This window comes from Muntiacus reevesi, chromosome X (genome assembly GCF_963930625.1).
Source record: "Muntiacus reevesi chromosome X, mMunRee1.1, whole genome shotgun sequence".
Classification (NCBI taxonomy): domain Eukaryota; kingdom Metazoa; phylum Chordata; class Mammalia; order Artiodactyla; family Cervidae; genus Muntiacus; species Muntiacus reevesi.
This window is the reverse complement of record NC_089271.1, coordinates 61,273,272-61,293,987: the sequence shown is the minus strand read 5'-3', so window position 1 is coordinate 61,293,987 and position 20,716 is coordinate 61,273,272. Positions and strand designations below refer to the sequence as shown.

The window sequence follows — 20,716 nt, the reverse complement described above, 5'->3', positions numbered from 1 at the left end:
AAACAGGTGGCACTGTTGCCACCTACCGGAGGTTGTGTGGGTCCTCTCCTAAGGTCTGCAGCTGCTCTGTGGCCTGTGGTGTCTGTGCCCCGTCCGTCTGTCCGTGTGTCGGTGGGAAGATGGGAACAGGAAGGGGGAGGGTGAGCAGATCTGTTTCTTTACTCGCTGCCGCTGCCGCCGGTCAGGGGGCTTGGGGTGAGGAATTCCTTTGTGCAGCTTTCCCCATCCCTCTGTCCCTCCTCCTGTTCTCCTCTCAGTCACTGCTGGGGCTTTGTCCTGGCTCAGGGAAGCGAGGGCTGAGGAGGGCACGGGTGGGCGGGAAGCTAGGGGGAGGTGACCACACAACTTTGGAACTTGGCAGTAAGGAGCAGGGGCCCAGTTAGTCCCCTGGAAAAGGGTGTGTATGTGTGTGAGGAAGTCTAGCATTCAGTCTCAAGCTCCCTGGGAGGAGAGCTTTAATTTATCAGCCTCCCCTTCCCTCTTGGGATCCACGTCTGCAAGGTGGTGCATCTAGAAGAGAACTCAAGAGTTGCAAGCCACTTCCTGTTTCACCCTGTTTCTGGACCAGGAGTTTCTGGGGACCTGGTGGGGCCTGAGTGACACTAGCAGCCCTTCTCTTCCACCCATCAGCCCAGAAAGGAGATGCTCATTTAAGATGTGCTGAGATTTGCATCATTCCAGCTGCCTTGACCCCAAGGCATCTACAGTCTCTTTCCAAGAATCACTCAGAGTGTATAATGTTAGGCTTTTGGAAGGTGAACACATACAAAGGACACTGTCACCACACCATCAAGCAGGAGAGGGATGGCTGGCAGATTGTAGAGTCAGCTTAGCCCTAAAGCATGGGGCGGGCTCTGGGTGGACTGGGGACTAGGGGCTGGCTTTGACTGACCTTCCCTCTCTACCTTTTGGCTTTTTACTTTTTTACCAAAAGTGTTGGTGGGAAAGAATGTTTTCTCTGGGAATAAGCTTACCCCTCCCCCCAAACGCACTGGATTTGAAAACAGTGAGATGACTGGCTCTCTTATGCCAAGAGCTGGCCCCCCTCCTTCTCTGCCTTTCCATTGTATCCAGAGGCTCTAGTTGGCAATGGCAAAGGCTCCCTTGCTCCCTCGGTATTAAAATGCAAAGAGAAGCAGGGCCGCTTGCTGGCAGGAGGCCAGCAAAGGCTGCAGGGTCACCTCGCTCTAGGCAGGTTATCCTTCAGTTTCCTCTACTTGGACTCTGTTGGATTCTGGAGGAGTCTTGGCTTTCATGTGCCGAATTCTGGGGGTACTTTGGGAGCTTTTTTTGGGGGGTGGGGGCTGGGATTCAGAATGCATGGATGTGAAGGCCCTAGGACCAGGGTCTTAAGCAAAGATAGAGAGCCCTGATGCAGCAAGAGGAGTCAGCCACGACCCTCCTCTTCCCTTTTAGAGGAGAAAGCAGGCAGCAAGTGGGGTGCTGTCCGGGGGCTGGGCAGCAGTAACATCCCACGTCCAGGCAATGCAAGGTCAGGCTGCGGGGCATTAGTTAATGGCCACCACTGTCGTTCTTGGGTCACGTAAGTTTTGGTGTCACATCTGGGTTCAAGTCATAGCTCTATTACTAATTCTGTGACCAGTGAAGTGACAGCTTCTTTGTTATCTGTCTCCTCATGTACAAAATGAGACCTATTCACCTTGAACGTTTTTTTGAGGAGCGGATAAAATTGTGGCAAGCACATGGAAATGATTAGTAAATACGGTATCTTCCCCAGAAATCTGAAGGTCAGTGAAGCTCAGGTCACTGGCCTTGCTAGCATTATTCTAACTTCCTGAGATAACAGCAACATGAAGACACATGGCTTGTGCTCCACATACCCCTTGGGGAAAGAGCGCTGCTACAAGGCGGTGAGGTTTGGGCACTTGCACCAGCTTCCTTAATAGCATTCCTAGGGGTGGAGGAACATGGGTTGAAATTGTATTTCTCCCTCTGGCACAGAAGAATCTTTCCAAACAGCAGATGGACTAAGATTTATTTATTTACTTAACATTAACATTTAAAAAGATTTCATTTACCTCCAAGCAACATGAAAGACAACTGAGGGTGCTGTTAAAACATTGAAATCCAGAGACAGGAAAGATCCCAACCCCATTCTGGAGGTGGCATGAAGGATCTGTGCCAGGCCTCCAACACAGAGCAGGCTCTGCCATTAAGCTGAGACAACCTTGAGATAAGACAGCCTCAGCCTCATTCCCATCTGGAGACAGCCCTAACTGCTCACGAGGAGGAAAGAGCTAGATTGTACTGAAGACTCGTTCCTGATGAATCACCAGAAAGGTCTCTGAAGAGAGTTGGTTCTCTCTTCAGCAGGTAGCTCAGCACCCTTCTGGAGAGGAGAGTAGTCCGGGGCTGGGAGTGCTGGACACCCTTTTTCAGTAACGTGTTGTTCCTTTTATTCACAGCAAGGAGTCCGAAATCAAGAGGAGTCATTAAAAAACACTTCTGGCCGCAACCTGAATGCATCTCCCAGGCCAGACTGGGTCAGAGATGATGAATCCATCTTCAGTGGGCCTCTTCTTCAATGGGGGAGCAGCCAGAGAAGAAGCTGGTGTTGCTGGCCAGGGCTCGTTTCTTTTTCTTCCCTGGAGCTTTATTTCCTTGGGTTTCTGTTGCTACATGTTTCGACTCTGAGAGGCCAAGGGAGGAGGCAGCTGGAGCCGTCTTCTTTAACAGCACCTGCTCCACGTCACTCATCTCTTTCAGGATCTAGGAAGGACAGAGATAGCTGTGACTAGATCTGGGCTGAGTTCAGAAGCTCAGCACAGCCTAGCCACTACAAATACTTAGCACACTCCCAGAGGTGACCCCCCAAATTGCTCTGTTGAAGAAAACACTCTAGCCAATGCCCAATTCTCAGCAAGCTGATTGTACCTTTATTTCCCTTCCCCACCCCACAGCTCTCTGTCAGTACTAAAGCAGAGATGGACACTGATACATTTGGAAACACCTGGCTTTTAGCCCACCTACCTTGCTGTTGGGAGTGGCACAGACAGGGTTAAAGAAGCTCAATCCTGGGGTCACCTCTGTGGGATCCTCCAGTTTGAAGGAGCCTTCAGAATCCTGAGTCCGCTCAACTGTGCCCAGGCTATCCTGGGAACCAAGCAGACTGGCATGTTAGAAATTCAGCTCCTAGGGTTACATAGTTGATTTGCTCCCCTTCAGCCAGTGAGGTACCATCTCTGAGAGCCTCATCAGACAGTCTAAGCAAGTCTTAGGGTGATCCTGCTGGGCGGGGCTCACAATGCTCAAAGGAAGCCTCTGAAGGCAAAGGATTGGAGAGGAGAGCACAGGACACATCACGAGGCAAGGTTTAAAACAAGGCTGAGCCTTGGCCATTTCTTCCATTAATCCTCTCCCCTCCATAATCTACATTATCCTTTTTAGCATTTCTGCAGAGTGTTGCCTGTATCAGTCTTCCTTTCAGAGAGGAAGCTGAGGCCAAGAGAGAGGAGTTGCTTAGGTAACAAGGCGACTCTGTGGTAGAGCTTGGATTAGATTTATAGCCTGTTGTCATGGAAACTGAAGTGGATTAAAAGTCAGGAAGCCTGAGGTCTAATCTTAGCCGCCATGACCAGCTGTATAATATCGGGCGAGTCACTGAGGCTTATCTCTGGGCCTTAGTTTCCTTCTCTGTAAAATGGCAGTATTGGACTAGATCAGTGGTTTTACAACTGAAATTCTTAGAGGAAACTTGATAAATAAACAAGAGCAAGCTGCTTTGGCTGGCATGGGGTCAAACTGAGTTGGGCCATAATCCTCTGCCTGGAGCCACTGTAGGACTCTAGAACCTAAACTGAGAAAAACATGGGAACAGAGAACCCTTAAGGTCTTTCTATAATGCTACTTCTACAGTTCTTAGCCTGACCTCTAGCTTGTCATTTTAATTCTCTAATGACTACCTTTCCTAGAAGTCTTTTAAATAGAAGACCCAGGGCAAAACTGCGAAATGCATGGTGAACTAGTCTTGCTGGAATTCTTGTGTTTTACATGGAGAGCGGTAGGAATGAACTTTTGCTCGTGGGCACAGGTGGGCAGAAGGCAAGGACGGGGATCTGACCTTCCTGGTGCTGCCCATCTCCTGCACATTTTGTTCACCTGAGTTTGCTATTCCCGGGAGCAGTGTAAGAACAGTTACAGTCACCTTGGCTCATGAACAGTGCTTATTAGGAAGACCAAGTTCCTGTGGGTCTTTTCCTAGAGCCATGGAATAGCTGGTACCCATGGCAAAGGTCTAAGTAACTAATGTCTCAAGATGTCAGAAGGATTAACTTCTTTCCTGGAAGATGCTACCTCAGCACGTGGCCCTTACAATTCCAGCTAAGCCTCCTGACTAGTTTGATCCTGTGTGGCTGTATGCCTGTAAATGCTTGCTCTCTGGTTCCTTGTTCCTGCCTTAGACATTGCATAGAAATTTTATAGCCAAGGCTGGGGGTGAGGAACTGCATATCTGGGAATCTCCTGGGAGGGGCTGTGGCTTCTGGAGGGGTGGTGTGGACAGGCTAGCAGCAAGAAAGAAGGACTGAGAAATGAAATAGCTTTTTTCTGGTTCAGGGGGAAGGAGGGTAGGAAGGGCTGAGCAGGAGACTCCAGGTTTCAAGATTGAAGGTGGAAGAAAAGGGCACAGACTTCTGGGAGATCTGAAGGGATGGTGACGGGTGATAGCACTGATCCTACCTTGTCTTGCTGACGGTTCCTACACTTTGTGGCGTCACAGCTGCAGTCTGCGCCACAGTCCAATTTTTGCTTCCTGCACCCACACTGCTTGTTCCCACACCAGCCCTTGCAGGAACACTGCAAAACAGGTTTGTAGAAAGAAACATTACTGAGTCAGAAGACTAGGTTTGAAGTACCTTTCCTTCATTCGCAAGACATTCTAGAAAAAATGCAAAACTTCTATCTTTGCAGTCCTCTCTTCTTTAGTGAAACAATGATCACCAAGAACCACCATAGGTTTTCTAAGAACAAGTCATGCCACAATTTTGGGATAATATACTTGAAAGACAGATTGGAGGGGTACCATAATAATGCAGAGTAATTGACAAAGATTTTCATGATGATTTTATGGCCAAAGTGAAGGACTGTGAGCTGGATGGGAGTAGAGTTAGACAGATTTAATAAGTGAGTAGAGTTGCTCAGTGTCTTGAGATTTATCCAGCTGTACTTGCATCCAACTCACATTTCTAGTTTGTTTAGTGTTGGTCTCGGCTTTGTCCTCAGCAGTTTAATCATTCAACATTTTAATAAATCACTGATGATATGAAATAAAATAATTTACATCTGTATAGCACTTTACAGTTTTATGAGTACTTTCATATATAGTAATGCAAAATCTCATTTGAGTCTCATAGCCAGTCTACAAGGTAGGCATATTCATCAGTGGTAACAATGACATAAAGCTGGAAGGATGATTAATATGTAAGATAACAGAATCACAATACAAATATATTTTGACAGGCTGGAATCATGGGCTGGAAGTAGACAGAAAAGTTATAGCAGGGATAAATGTAAGTCTACCATTTAGGTTCCCCCCCAAATCAGCCATATAAATATAATATGGGTGGAAATCTGGCTTAAAAGAAGTTTGTGAAGGGAATTCTCTGGCAGTCCAGTCCTTAGGACTCTGAGACGTCACTGCTGAGGGCTTGAGGGCCTGGGTTCAATCCCTGGTCAGGGAACTAAGATCCTACAAGTTGCACTCGCAACTGGGTCCAAAACAAACAAAAACCCCGAAAACACACACATACACAAAAAAGGTAGTTTGTGCAAAAAAGGTCTAGGGACTTGAGGTGTCAGCAAGCTTCGAGTCAACAGTGTGAAATGGCTGTCAGAAAGAAAGTCAGGCAGAAATTTGGAGTTCAGAAATCACAAGAAGTGAAGAAATTTGCTTCATTATACTTGGGTCAATCAGATCCCATTTGAAATAACATATTCTATTTTGAAGGGAAGTTGCTCAGTCATGTCTGACTCTTTGCAACCCCACGGACCTACCACGCTCCTCCGTCCATGGGATTTGATCCATACTCGTCACAGTGCCACATTTCACCCTTACTAAAAAGGCTACAGTAGTAATATCTTTTATTAACATATGCCAGGCACAGTTACAAGTGCTTTCCACATATTAAGCCCATTTTATCAATATGTTTCCTTGCACACACATTCAGGAGTTCACCGTGTGCACGTGTTTCATAAAGAGGGCATTAAACAAAAAGCGGCAGGTGACCAGCATTACAGGAAGTGATGTTATAAGAGAAATGGTGGAAGAAAATAGGATAGTTTGACTTGGAACAAATATAGGTGGCAGAGCTCACAGAATGATGAATTAGTCAGAGGAGGCCTCAGTGACCACTTAAAGCCTGATTTGATGTATGAAGCCCCACTCTAACATCTCTAGTCTTATTATCCAACGATCTATTTATCCTGAGATAACAGTTTCTATATAAATTCTGACCTCAGGACCCAATTCTGCCATCTGGAATGACATGAAATCAGTTTAACCCCACTTTCACAGCACAGATGTTTAAACCCTAAGTATCATCTTCACTCCCCAGTCCCACTCTGTCCAAATCCTCTCAAAGCTAAATATACCTAGCTCCCTCAATGATTCACCACATGACATGGTTTCCAAGAATTCTCAGCACCTTAGCTATATATCAATTTGTCCAAGTTCATCTTTAATTGTGACATCCAGAAATGAGCACAACTTTCTAAATGTGGTGTGACCATTGTGAAGTAGATTGAGAGAAACACCTCCCTTGTTATGAACTCAATAGTTCTGGTTATGAGTCCTAAAATCACAGTAACATTTTTTAGCTTGCCATCTTTGTGTATTCATGCTGCATTTATAGTTAAATTCAAGTCCTCAACTCTCTTTCATATGGACAACCATCACCATTGTTCTGTAGTTGTAAAGGTAAAAGAAACCATTAAAACACCTACCCCTCCTTATTATGAGAATAATATACAGTACTCTATAAAATCTGAAAATCAAAATCATGATTTTTAATATTTAACAATTGCATATGGCCTTTCATTATGTGGAGATATCAATGTACTTAATCAGTCACTTAATGTTAGATATTAAGATTATTTTGAAAAAAAAAAAAGATTATTTTGAAAGAAATTGTTTACCATTATAAATCATGTTACACACAGCAAATATCCTGGTATATAAATACAATCCAAATCTTACCATGACTGACAAGGGCCCTGATTACCCCTCTGACCTGCCCTTGTACTGCACTCTTTCATTTCTCAATATCCTCCAGCCACACTGACATTTTCAGCTGCTCCTTGATAAGACAAGATCATTCTTACTCTGAGACCTTTGCAGTTATGGTTTCCTTTCCCTGAAATGTTCTTCTGACTTTTTCCTGGCTTGTTCCTTCACTTTGTTCAGATCTCAGCTTAAATATCTCCTCTTTAGAGAGGCCTCTTCCAAGCACTCTTCCAAAGTACTCTTTTCCGACCCCATCATTCTCTAAGATTTGACTATATTTTTGTTTCATCTCTTACCATCTAAAATTATTTTGTTTTCTGGTCACTATGTGTCTCTCTCCACAAGAATGTCTTCAGTTTCATGAGGCCAAGGATCTGACGTGTCTGTTTATTATCCTCAGCACCTAGAAGCAGGGCCTGATACATAGTCTGATGCTCAAAAATGATTTATAAATCTTTTTACATATCAATGACTATTTCCTTAGTATAAATACCTAGGTATATAATTATAGGGCTGAAGGAAAGGAACATTTTTTAAAATTTATTTTTAGTTGGAAGATAATTGCTTTACAATGTTGTGTTGGTTTCTGCCATACAACAGTGTGAATCAGCCATACATTATGTTCAGTCATATCTGACTCTCTGCGACCCCATGGACTGCAGCATGCCAGGTTTCTCTGTCCATCACCAATTCTGGAGCTTGCTCAAACTCATGTCTATCAAGTCAGTGATGCCATTCAACCATTTCATCCTCTGTCATTCCCTTCTCCTGTCTTCAATCTTTCCTAGCATCAGGATTTTTTCCAATGAGTCAGTTATTCACATCAGGTGGCCAAAGTATTGGAGTTTCAACATCAACATCGGTCCTTCCAATGAATATTCAGGGCTGATTTCCTTTGAGATTGACTGATTTGATCTCTTTGCAGCCCAAGGGACTTGCAAGAGTCTTCTCCAACACCACACTTCAAAAGCATCAATTCTTCGGCGCTCAGCTTTCTTTAAGGTTCAACTCTCACATACATACATGACTACTGGAAAAACCACAGCTTTGATTAGATGGACCTTTGTCAGCAAAGTAATACCTCTGCTTTTTAATATGTTGTCCAGGTTGGTCATAGCTTTTCTTCCAAGGAGCAAGTGTCTTTTAATTTCATGGGTAGTCACCATCTCCAATGATTTTGGAGCTCCCCAAAATAAAGTCTCTCAATCTTTCCATTGTTTCCCCATGTATTTGCCATGAAATGATGGGACCAGAGGCCATGATCTCTGTTTTTTCAATGCTGAGTTTTAAGCCAGCTTTTTCACTCTCCTGTCACCCTCATCAGAAGGCTCTTTAGTTCCTCTTCAATTTCTGCTATAAGGGTGGTGTCATCTGCATATCTGAGGTTATTGATATGTCTCCTGGCGATCTTGACTCCAGCTTGTGTTTCATCTAGCCCGGCATTTAGCCTGATGTACTCCGCATATAAGCTAAATAAGCAGGGTGACAATAAACAGCTGTGACGTACTCTTTTTCCAATTTGGAACCAGTCCATTGTTTCACGTATGGTTCTAACTGTTGCTTCTTGACCAGCATATAGACTTCTTAGGAGGCAGGTAAGGTGGTCTGGTATTCCCATCTCTTGAAAAATTTTCAGCAGTTTGCTGTGATCCACACAATCAAAGGCTTTAGCATAGTCAATGAAGCAGAAGTAGATGTTTTTCTGGAATTCTCTTGCTTTTTCTATGATCAAATGAATGTTGGCAATTTGATCTCTGGTTCCTCTGCCTTTTCTAAATCCAGCTTGAAAATCTGGAAGTTCTTGGTTCATGTACTGTTGAAGTCTAGCTTGGGGAATTTTGAGCATTACTTTGCTACCATGTGAGATGAGCACAATTGTGCCATAGTTTGAACATTCTTTGACATTGTCCGTTTTTGGGACTGGAATGAAAACTGACCTTTTCCAGTCTTTTGGCCACTGCTGAGTTTTCCAGATTTCCTGGCATATTGAAGGCAGCACTTTCCAGCATCATCTTTCAGGATTTGAAGTGGCTCAACTGGAATTCCATGACCTTCACTAGCTTTGTTCATAGTGATGCTTCCTAAGGCCCACTTGACCTGCACTCCAGAATGTCTGGCTCTAGGTGAATGATCACACCATCATGATTACCTGGGTCATTAAGATCTCTTTTATATAGTTGTTCTGTGTATTCTTGGCACCCCTTCTTAATATCTTCTACTTCTGTTACGTCCATAGCATTTCTATCCTTTATTATGCCCATCTTTGCAGGAAATGTTCCTTTGGTATCTCTAATTTTCTTGAAGAGATCTCTAATCTTTCCCATTCTATTGTTTTCTTCTATTTCTTTGCATTGATCACTGAGGAAGGCTTTCTTATCTCTCCTTGCTATTCTTTGGAACTCTGCATTCAGATGGATATCTTTCTTTTTCTCCTTTGCCTTTTGCTTTCTCTCCTTCCCTCAGCTATTTGTAAGGCCTCCTCAGACAACCATTTTGCCTTCTTGCGTTTCTTTTTCTTGGGGTTGGTTTTGATTACCACCTCCTGTACAATGTCACAACTTCCGTCCATAGTTCTTCAGGCACTCTATCAGATCTAATCCCTTGAATACATTTGTCACTTCCATTGTGTAATCATAAAGGATTTGATTTAGGTCATATCTGAATGGTCTAGTGGTTTTCCCTACTTTCTTTAATTTAAGTCTGAATTTTATAATAAAGAGTTCGTGATCTGAGCCACAGTCGGCTCCCGGTCTTGTTTTTGCTGACTGTATAGAGCTTCTCCATCTTTGGCTACAAAGAATATAATCAATCTGATTTCAGTACTGACCATCTAGTGATGTCCATGTGCAGAGTCGTCTCTTGTGTCGTTCTCTTGGCAAAACTCTGTTAGCCTTTGCCCTGCTTCATTTTGTACTCCAAGGTCAAACTTGCCTGTTACTCCAGATATCTCTTGACTTCCTACTTTTGAATTCTAGTCCCCTACAATGAAAGGGACATCTTTTTTTGGTGTTAGTTCTAGAAGGTCTTGTAGGTCATCATAGAATCATTCAACTTCAGCTTCTTCAACATTAGTGGTTAGGACAGAGTTGGATTACTGTGATATTGAAGGGTTTGCCTTGGAAACAGAGATCATTCTGCTGTTTTTGAGATCGCACCCAAGTACTGCATTTCAGACTCTTGTTGACTACAAGGGTTACTCCATTTCTTCTAAGGGATTCTTGTCCACAGTAGTAGATATAACAGTCATCTGAATTACATTCTCCCATTCCCGTCCATGATTCCTAAAATGTCAGTGTTCACTCTTGCCATCTCCTGTTTGACCACTTCCAATTTACCTTGATTCATGGACCTAACATTCCAGGTTCCTATGCAATATTGTCTTTACAGCATTGGGCTTTACTTCTATCACCAGTCACATCTACAACTGGGCATTGTTTTCACTTTGGCTCAGCCTCTTCATTCTTTCTGGAGCTATTTCTCCACTCTTCTCCAGTAGCATATTGGGCACCTACCGAACTGGGGAGTTCATCTTTCAGTGTCATATCTTTTTGCCTTTTCATACTGGTGGAGAGTTCTGACAAAACATGGTCCACTGGAGAAGGGAATGGCAAACCACTTCAGTATTCTTCCTTAAGAACCCCATGAATAGTATGAATCAATCATAAGTATATATATGTCCCCTCTCTTTGATCCTCCCTGCCTATAGGAATATTTTTAAGGCTTCTGATACATATTTGCAAGGTGCTTTCCAGAAAGGTATGCCAAGTTACATTTTAATAACAACAGACAGAAATGCCCACCTCAGTCACCTTTGCCAACACTGGATGTAATAAAACAAAACAAAACCCAGCTTCACTCCTTTGAATAAGACAGAGCAAAAGATAGCGTTCTATGACATGTCCGAGAGATACCTCACCAGAATGACATTGATCCATTGATTGCTATATACTAGATATGGTCCTCTGGCCATTTACACATTTATCTATCTGCCTCAAAAACACTCTGTATACTAGATATGGTCCTCTGGCCATTTACACATTTATCTATCTGCCTCAAAAACACTCTATTACCCAGGCCATGTGTCTTCATTTTATCCACAGGGTTAATGGTAGGAGACTGGTATCTGAGGGGTTGTTATAAGGAAAAACAAGTCAACTTTTACATAGCCAAAGTCTCATTGGGATGATCTATAGGACAGCACACTTCAGCTCAACAAAGTACAGCTTTCTAACAGCCACTTGGAATACAGTGGGATTCCCTGTGAGACTGTGAGCTTCCCCCTAGTAGACTGCTTGTTTTCGAGCAAGCAGAGGCGTGATAAACACCTGGGAGTGGTATTATAGAACAGTCATGACCTACACGTTAGATGTATTTACATGAATGCCATGTGTACTAGCTATAAATTCATCCTGTTTTCTCCCAAACCGGGATCAAAATATAAGAGAGGGAGCAAGACCTTGCCACAGACATAACCTCAAATATGATGTATGTGGTATATGTGTATACACACATGTGTGTGTACCACAACTGCTAGCAACCAACCAGCATGTCCCAACACCATAATTGGGAACCACTTTAATAGAGAGTCTTTATATAGAGTGGGAAGTAGAGATGAAAGACCTTTGGGGTTCCTTTACACCAGTGGTTCTCAACCCTGACCATCTGGTGATGTCCATGTGCACATAAGAAATCTCTGGTGAGCTTTTCAAAAAGGCCAGGTCCCACCTCAGACTAATTAAATCAGAATATCTGGGCATGGGGTCTCAGGCTCCCTGTGTTTAAAAGCTCCCTGGGGGATTCTAATGTGCAACCAGGGTTGAAAATTATTTCTTTAGAGTCTATAATTCTTCTAGCACTGATTTTAGTGCTATATTATATCTCAGAATGATAAAAACTGGCAAAAATTGTAACATAAAGAATACTAGGCTAAGAATTAGGAGACTTGGGCTCTAGTCTTATACTCAATACTTGGCATGCCCTTGGACAAGTCACTCCATCCCAGTTCATCTCCATTCTTTTATTACTAGAGACCAGAATACCTGCTCCTTCTTTTCTGCCAAAGGGGACAAATGGAAATATTTGTAATAGTGGTTACAGTGCTTTAATACCAATACCTGCATGACATTTTATCCTTTACAAGGTGCTCTCACATATATTCCTTCTTTTAACTTCTCAGACACCATATAATACCATATAAAGGTGGTATTATTAAAACCTACATATTAAAAACAACAACAAAACCCATATATACAACTTTAACTCAGGATATTTGTGCTGGAAGAGATCCCTTTATTACATAAATAAGGAATATGAGGCCCAGAGAGATTGTGTGACCTGCTTAAGGCCAACCAACTAAACAGTGGCAAAGACAGAACTCATGTCTACCTGGCTTCTAAGCTATCACTTCTTTATCCTTTGGCATCTCCTTAGTATATATAGGAAACACAGCTGAATGAGGAAACCTATTTTTTCAGCATTAGCTTTGGACAAGTTATCATTTTGGTGCTTGCTGCAGGTATCTGGATAGGATAGTGATTCAGCTGTGTTGCAACAGTAACAATCAGGATGGCCTTCATGCAAAGCATCAAGGTCTAAAGCTGACGTGTCTACAAGCAGTCCGATGAAAGAGCAGTCACAGCATCTGTTATACTTCAAGGTCACCAAAAAGGAGAAATTCAGTTGTCAACTTGCCCCCCTTAAAGCCCAATTATATTCTCAAGTTATAAAATCAGGGGAAAAGCCTAGAAATGAATCATCTCTCAGTGTTTTAGACATAGGATTTATCATTGATAACAATTATTACTTACTTGCAATATTTTGCTATACTTTTATATTTCTTTTTTTAAGCTTATAGCAATAGTGCATATATATATATATATACTTGTGTATGTGTGTGTGATAGGCATTCCTCAAAGATAAGTATACCCATATTTGCTTCCTATTTGGAAACTCCTTCCCAGAGCTTTAGGTCCTCTACCATTTGTTTCTGTGTGTACTTCTCATCTTTGCTTCTTATTACCTGACTGACCTTTTCATCAACATTCAGCTCATGCATTCTACTTCAATCACAGTAGACAGTATAAATGTTTGCTGAGTAAATGAATGAAAGACAATGTTCTGCCCCATTTTCTCTCAATGTCCCAACTCTGTTACACTACCTCTACTATCAAGACTTTGCAATATGCTATTCATTGTGCCAGAAAATGGTCTCCCCAAGACTGTATTTCCCTTTCTGTCTTATAATGCAGCAACAGTCATCTCTTTCATGGCATGACCTTAAACTCTATCTACTTGGTTTGGCTTTATAGTCACTCTTAAAGGCCCCTCAATCCATGTCCCTGAGATGAGTAGGTTGAGGTTCTATGTGTACATGCATGCTAAGTCGCTTCAGTGATGTCTGACTCTTTGTGACCCTATGGACTATAGCCCACCAGGCGCCTCTGTCCATGGGATTCTCCAGGCAAGAATACTGGAGTGGGTTGCCGTACCCTCCTCCAGGGGATCTTTTCAACCCAGGGATCGAACTTGTGTCTCTTATGTCTCTTGCAGGTTCTTTACCACTTGCACCACCTGGGAAGCCCCGAGGTTCTATGATGCTTCCTATTTCTTTGTCTTGTTTTCCCAATAAGATTATAAGCTTTCTGAGGCTAAGGATGAGCTCTTAGTTCCACCAAGAGCACATGGTGACTTTGTTGCATTCCTGATGACTTTGCAAATGACTTAATGCCACAATGGTCTAGTTCTCATGATTTGCTTCTCTCTGGTGTTTGTGGCTATACAAGGCTCAGTTCCCCAGTGGTGTGCTATCAGCTAATGAAATTGAGTAACCTTCTAGGAATCCAGCTAAGGTAATTTGTGAGTTGTTCTCTTTAAGTGGAATGTGGCTGCAGGGCACAGTTGGGGTAGTAATGAACTGTAAGGCCTGGGGAGTTAGTGTTTCAACATAAAACATCTAAGTTTGGTAAATATGTAGCATTGTCATTGTGTAAGTAAATAGCTGCTGCTAAGTTGCTTCAGTCCTGTCGGACTCTGTGTGACCCCATAGACAGCAGCCCACCAGGCTCCCCCGTCCCTGAGATTCTCCAGGCAAGAACACTGGAGTGGGTTGCCATTTCCTTCTCCAATGCATGAAAGTGAAAAGTGAAAGTGAAGTCACTCAGTCGTGTCTGACTCTTAGCGACCCCATGGACTGCAGCCTACCAGGCTCCTCTGTCCATGGGATTTTCCAGGCAAGAGTACTGGAGTGGGGTGCCATTGCCTTCTCCAGTAAGTAAAAAGAGCATGTCTCAAAGTCAGATTTTTCCTAACTAGCCTTAACTTTGGTGTGTTTGATTTTAAAGTTGGTCTGAGGTTTTTACTGATTTGACCATGGTGTGGTAGAAATAAACTGGACTTGGAGTCAGAACATTTGATTTCAAGTCCTGATTCTCACTTGGTTTTCTGTCCCTGGGCAAGGTCATTTCACTCTCCTGAGTCTCAGATCCAGCTGTAAAATACAAACAATAAACACCTCACTGGATTTTTTTTTTTTTTTTTTTGGTGACAACGAAAAGAGGTAACATATGAGAATAGTTCATAAACTGTAAAGTGCTATAAGAATGTGAAAGGTTATTATGATCACACAGGAACCAGTTTCAATGAGACGGTATAGAACACTACTACCTGTTCAGACTGGGTAAGAATCTGAAAACATGAAAAGAACCCCTCTGTGCACCCAGGCAGCCCTCTCACTTAGCCCTGGGTTCCATATAGAGCTTGCCCAATGAACGCCCCTCAGTGGAGCCAGTGCCTCTGAATGGGATCGAGGGGCTGGCACATTCTCACTGGCAGTGAAGACTAATGAACAGAACTCTTGAAAGAGATGAGCTGCCTCCTACCCCTTGGATGTTCTTCTTGGACACCTTAACTAATTTTGTTGGCTTCCATTCCTCATCATTCCCATCGCCACCATCACCATCACTGTCCTCAGGCTCATTCACAGAATATTCCGAACAGTATTTTAGGTCTTCGATGTCCATGCTTTGCTCCAGGAACTTTTCTTTAAAACGGGAAGGTTTGGGCTAAGAAAAAAGGTTTGGAATGGTTATTTAACTAAGAACAACAACAACACTTGGATCCTATCTTCTTAGTAGCTGCTGCCAGCTACATTATAAGAGCAGAGATTTTAGATGTCCTCAAAGACAGCCCACTTGGCTTTACCAATCAGAAGGAAATTCTACTTTAGCCTTTGACCTTACAGTCTTTGAAGGGAGAGAAACTGAAGGGACAGAGGCTGAGTAATCTGAGGGAGGAGGGAGAGACTCATGATATGATAAGTATCTTTAGATGGACAGCTGAACACTGCTCTTTGCTCCTCCTTCTCAGCTGTGTTGCATAATGCCTAAATGACCTAAATGACCTAAATAGCCTAAAGACAGGCTTCTAGGGAGGGAGGAAGTCTATTTTCCTCAAGATTGTACTGTAGTTTTATCTGGGACTCCAAGGAAACTTGGGATGCTGGAATGTAGGAATTTTAACTATCAACCACTTCTAAAAAGGTGATATTTGCACACTCACCACAAACCTTGGCTATGCGAAGGTATCACAGGCACTGAGTAGTTTACCTTAGGTGGGATATATTCAAAAGAAGAGTCTGGAGACAGAAGGGTATCCTTACGAAGATGAGATTTCTGTCTGCTGGCTACTTGGAGGAGGTTCAGTTTCTATTTGAAAAGAAGAGACAAAGTGTACTTTGCAGGGAAGCTTCTGAGAGTGTTCATGGATAAAACACAGAATCCTAATTAGCTTAATTTTAAGCCATGGTAAAGTGAGGCCGGATAATAGCAAAGTAGGTTGAAGGATTCCCACTTTACAGGATCAGTATTAGATTCAGAAAGGAGCAAATTTAAATATGTCTTTTATATCATCTGAAATGGACATGACCATATCACATGGAAACTAGATGAAGACCTCATAAAATAGAGCCAAGTCTATATATACTAGGAGTTGCTCCCAAGGGTTGGTCTCAGTTGCAACAGGGTCTCCCAGGGCTTACTGAATGGGTAGGAAGCTGCAGTACCTGCTTCATGAGTTCATTCTCTTGAAGAAGCTGCTGATTTTGCTCACACACTTCCCGCATCTTCTCAAGTTCTTCATCCTGTTTCCAGATAATGCAGTGATAGGTGGGGTTATTTTGGGTACTACATATGGGTTACCAAACAACTCAGAGATGAAAACACACTACTGCCAAGTTGCTGGCAGCAGATGGTTTTTGCACAGCAGGCATTGGCACCCAGAAAAATGCCTGATCCCTACCAATTCCTAGATGTCCTGAATGCCACCTCTATTCCAACATTCCCAAGCAGCCATGACCACACTCACAGGAAGCATGGGCTCTGCCCTATACATCTTCCACATTTTTTTCTGTTTTCTAGCCTCATATCCCTTATTCACATCAGGATGCCAATAAAGAAACCCACCCAGAGAGTCAGCTGTTTCTTTGACATCTTTGGATGCTTTTGTCCATGCTTCTCAACACAGATTAAGCAGTTTATTTGCTGCACTAATAAGCCTGATTAAACTTTCTTTTTTTTTTTCTGATTAAACTTTCTTGGCACTTAAGACAACTGGATTCATGCATATGACCTTAACAAGTTTGGTTATGTCTTCAGTGAGAGGTGCCAAGGAAAACTTAGAGACTGGTGGTTCAGGAAAAAGATGCTAACTTGGATAAAATAGTGCTCCAACATGCTATTAAAGGGTGTGGTGTTCCCAGACTCTGGAAGAAATGCAAACCCCAGGCATTTTACAAACATGTCAGGTCTCAACTCATAGCAGGCACAGAAAGAGAGAGCTAAATGCCCCTAGGATTCTACTGGATGATTTAACATTCTCAACTCTTTAGAGTTTAGGGTTGAGAGAAAGAACGAGGAGGCCTTAAAGTCTGGTACAGAGTATATACTCTCATTTCTGTACCAAAACAGAGGTTATCCTATGTATGGCTACATCCTAAACATCACTAAATTGACCAAATATGGGCTAACAAAGCAACAGAGGCTACCATTATAAACTTCTTTTCAGTAGGTAATTTTTTCTGCAGGTTAAACAATGGTCTAAATCAGATAGAGTTCTAAGTCAGGCCCATGGATCCCATCTCTGGAGACCTTTGCCTCATGTCCATACCTGACACTTCAGGGTGTTCAGCAGCTGTTGCTCCTTTTCGCTGACTGACTCTTCTAGCTGCTTCTCTGCCATTTGGCTTTGTTGCAGCTGACTGAGGAGGTACAGCACCTAGAGAAAAATACAACCCAATGGTACCAAAGGAATAAGAAGAAAAAGGAATTTCAGTTTAGCCCAATAAAGGACAGAAATAGTATGGACCGAACAGAAGCAGACGATATTAAGAAGAGGTGCCAAGAATACACAGAACTGTACAAAAAAGATCTTCACGACCCAGATAACTACGATGGTGTGATCACCCACCTAGAGCCAGACATCCTGGAATATGAAGTCAAGTGGGCCTTAGGAAGCATCACTATGAACAAAGCTAGTGGAGGTGATGGAATTCCAGTTGAGCTATTTCAAATCCTAAAAGATGATGCTGTGAAAGTGCTGCACTCAATATGCCAGGAAATTTGGAAAACTCAGCAGTGGCCACAGGACTGGAAAGGGTCAGTTTTCTTTCCAATCCCAAAGAAAGGCAATGCCAAAGAATGCTCAAACTACTGCACAATTGCATTCATCTCACACACTAGTAAAGTAATGCTCAAAATTCTCCAAGCAAGGCTTCAACAATACGTGAACCATGAACTTGTAGATGTTCAAGCTGGTTTTAGAAAAGGCAGAGGAACCAGAGATCAAATTGCCAACATCCACTGGATCATCGAATAAGCAAGAGAGTTCCAGAAAAACACCTATTTCTGCTTTATTGACTATGCCAAAGCCTTTGACTGTGTGGATCACAATAAAATGTGGAAAATTCTGAAAGAGATGGGAATACCAGATCACCTGACCTGCCTCTTGAGAAATCTGTATGCATGTCAGGAAGCAACAGTTAGAACTGTTTGGAACAACAGACTGGTTCCAAACAGGAAAAGGAGTACGTCAAGGCTGTATACTGTCACCCTGCTTATTTAATTTATATGCAGAGTACATCATGAGAAATGCTGGGCTGGAAGAAGCACAAGCTGGAATCAAGATTGCTGTGAGAAATATCAATAACCTCAGATATGCAGAAATTGAAGAAGAACCTTATGGCACCCTTATGGCATAAATTGAAGAAGAATTAAAGAGCCTCTTGATGAAAGTGAAAGAGGAGAGTGAAAGAGTTGGCTTAAAGCTCAACATTCAAAAAACTAAGATCATGGCATCAAGTCCCATCACTTCATGGCAAATAGATGGGGAAACAATGGAAACAGTGAGAGACTTTATTTTTTTGGGCTCCAAAATTACTGCAGATGGTGACTGCAGCCATGAAATTAAAAGACACTTACTCCTTGGAAGGAAAGTTATGACCAACCTAGACAGCATGTTAAAAAGCAGAGACATTACTTTACCAACAAAGGTCTGTCTCGTCAGGGCTATGGTTTTTCCAGTAGTCATGTAAGGATGTGAGAGTTGGACTATAAAGAAAGCTGAGCGCAGAAGAATTGATGCTTTTGAAGTGTGGTGTTGGAGAAGACTCTTGAGAGTCTCTTGGACTGCAAGGAGATCCAACCAGTCCATTCTAAAGGAGATCAGTCCTGAATATTCATTGGAAGGACTGATGTTGAAGTTGAAACTCCAATACTTTGGCCACCTGATGCGAAGAGCTGACTCATTTGAAAAGACCCTGATGCTGGGAAAGATTGAAGGCAGGAGGAAAAGGGGACGACAGAGGATGAGATGGGTAGATGGCATCACCCACTCAATGGAGATGAGTTTGAGTAGACTCTGGGAGTTGGTGATGGACAGGGAGGCCTGGCATGCTGTGGTCCATGGAGTCACGAAGAGTCGGACATGACTGAGTGACTGAACTGAACTGAAGTGATGCAGTTATTCCTCTGTGATTTCAAAGAAAATTATTCTCTTTTACTCTCATGGCTTGAAGTAGTAAGCACAGTCACAGTATTATCAGCATGTTCATCTTGGTATTAAGGTTGGAGCTTAAGGAACTTCCCAGGTGGTCCAATGGTTAAGAATCCACCTGCCAATGCAGGGAACATGGGTTCGATCCCTGGTTGGGGAACTAAGATCCCACATGCCGTGAGGTAATTAAGCTTGTGTACCACAACTACTGAGCCCACGTGCTCTGGAACCCTTGGGCCACAACTGGAGAGAAGCCCACGTGCTGTAAGAAAAGATGCTGATGCTGTAACTAAGACCCGAGACAGCCAAATAAATAAGGAGATAAATATTAAACAAAAAAAAGTTGGAAGCTAAGAGCCACTGTCACTGGCACGTGTAAACTTAGATAAGTCATTTTTCTGTTTCTGGTTTCTTATTTGCAAAGATTGAAAAAGACTACATGGCCTTTTGAAGGAAACTTCATACCTCCCACTATTATTATTTTAAACCAACAACAGAAAGCAACGATGGTTTCTCAGTATAGCTTCTTGGCTTGCCAGCTTACCTTCTCTTGGTGCTGTTGCTCCATTCTCACCAGCTCTGCCTGTAACTCTGCTTCTATTTCAGCAAAATGATTTCGTTCCTCAAACAGCATCTTCTGCATGTCAGCATAGCTGGCCTTGTTCTGTTTCAGGTTGCTTTCAAGCTTGCTGACCTGTATTTTGGAGGAGACCAGCTGCAAGGGATAAAAGAAGATCAGTTTATTTGGAGAATGGTCACCTTTCCCCATTCATTAGGCAGAAAAATGTCAGCTTTCTTGAAACTGACTGAGAAATATTCTTCCATGTCCAAGTCTAGTCTTATTTTTTCATGTCATGGATTCTACCATTGAATAGTAACAACACCATTCAAACCAAGAGCCCAGATAGCTATCTGCTGAGATAGATGTCTTAGAGCTGAAAGCCACCACTAAGGTCATTTAAGCTCTTGTTCTACTTCAAGGCAAGAATGAATCTAACACAAAGAGTATCAGACAATTCTAAATTCTGATATTCAAAAAGTTCTTCCTTAATTTTAAAGAGAAATCTATAAGTCACACGCTTATGGCTAATTATGTCCCATTTCAGAGTGCCTGTGTTCACATGTTGGAACTCGTAGACACACTAGCTGAAACTGCAGCTTTGGCTCTTTAGGCTAGATTGATATCCTATGCTGGCCTAGTTTTACATTCTCTACTAGTCCCGATGGTGAACATCATAAATACCAGTGTTCACAAGACTAATAAGGATTTCCTTAGTAGGATAAATCTGCTAACGCAATACAAAAATGTATAAATGATAGCATTGCTCAAACTTGCAGAGTTAGAGTTTGTATGCTTGCCTCAATCACCAGAGGTGATCAATTTTAATTCCTTTTGTGACAATGGATGATGATATATTATTTTAAGGTCAG

General features: G+C 42.6%; 1 protein-coding gene across 3 annotated transcripts in view; it reads right to left on the bottom strand.

The window, feature by feature from the left end:
* Positions 1-1,982: 1,982 nt before the first annotated feature.
* KIF4A (kinesin family member 4A) overlaps positions 1,983-20,716 on the bottom strand; it is a 136,523-nt gene continuing 117,789 nt past the window's right edge. For 2 of the 3 annotated variants that reach the window (XM_065916392.1, XM_065916391.1), the window contains 8 exons: positions 19,830-20,000; positions 17,402-17,509; positions 16,299-16,376; positions 15,844-15,942; positions 15,118-15,300; positions 4,699-4,815; positions 2,992-3,114; positions 1,983-2,730 (listed from right to left, as the gene is read on the bottom strand). In XM_065916392.1, coding sequence (XP_065772464.1) covers positions 2,527-2,730; positions 2,992-3,114; positions 4,699-4,815; positions 15,118-15,300; positions 15,844-15,942; positions 16,299-16,376; positions 17,402-17,509; positions 19,830-20,000 — 1,083 coding nt within the window. In that variant the 3' untranslated portion in view covers positions 1,983-2,526. The remainder of the gene's footprint in view (positions 2,731-2,991; positions 3,115-4,698; positions 4,816-15,117; positions 15,301-15,843; positions 15,943-16,298; positions 16,377-17,401; positions 17,510-19,829; positions 20,001-20,716) is intronic. The other variant, XM_065916393.1, reaches the window with a different exon arrangement.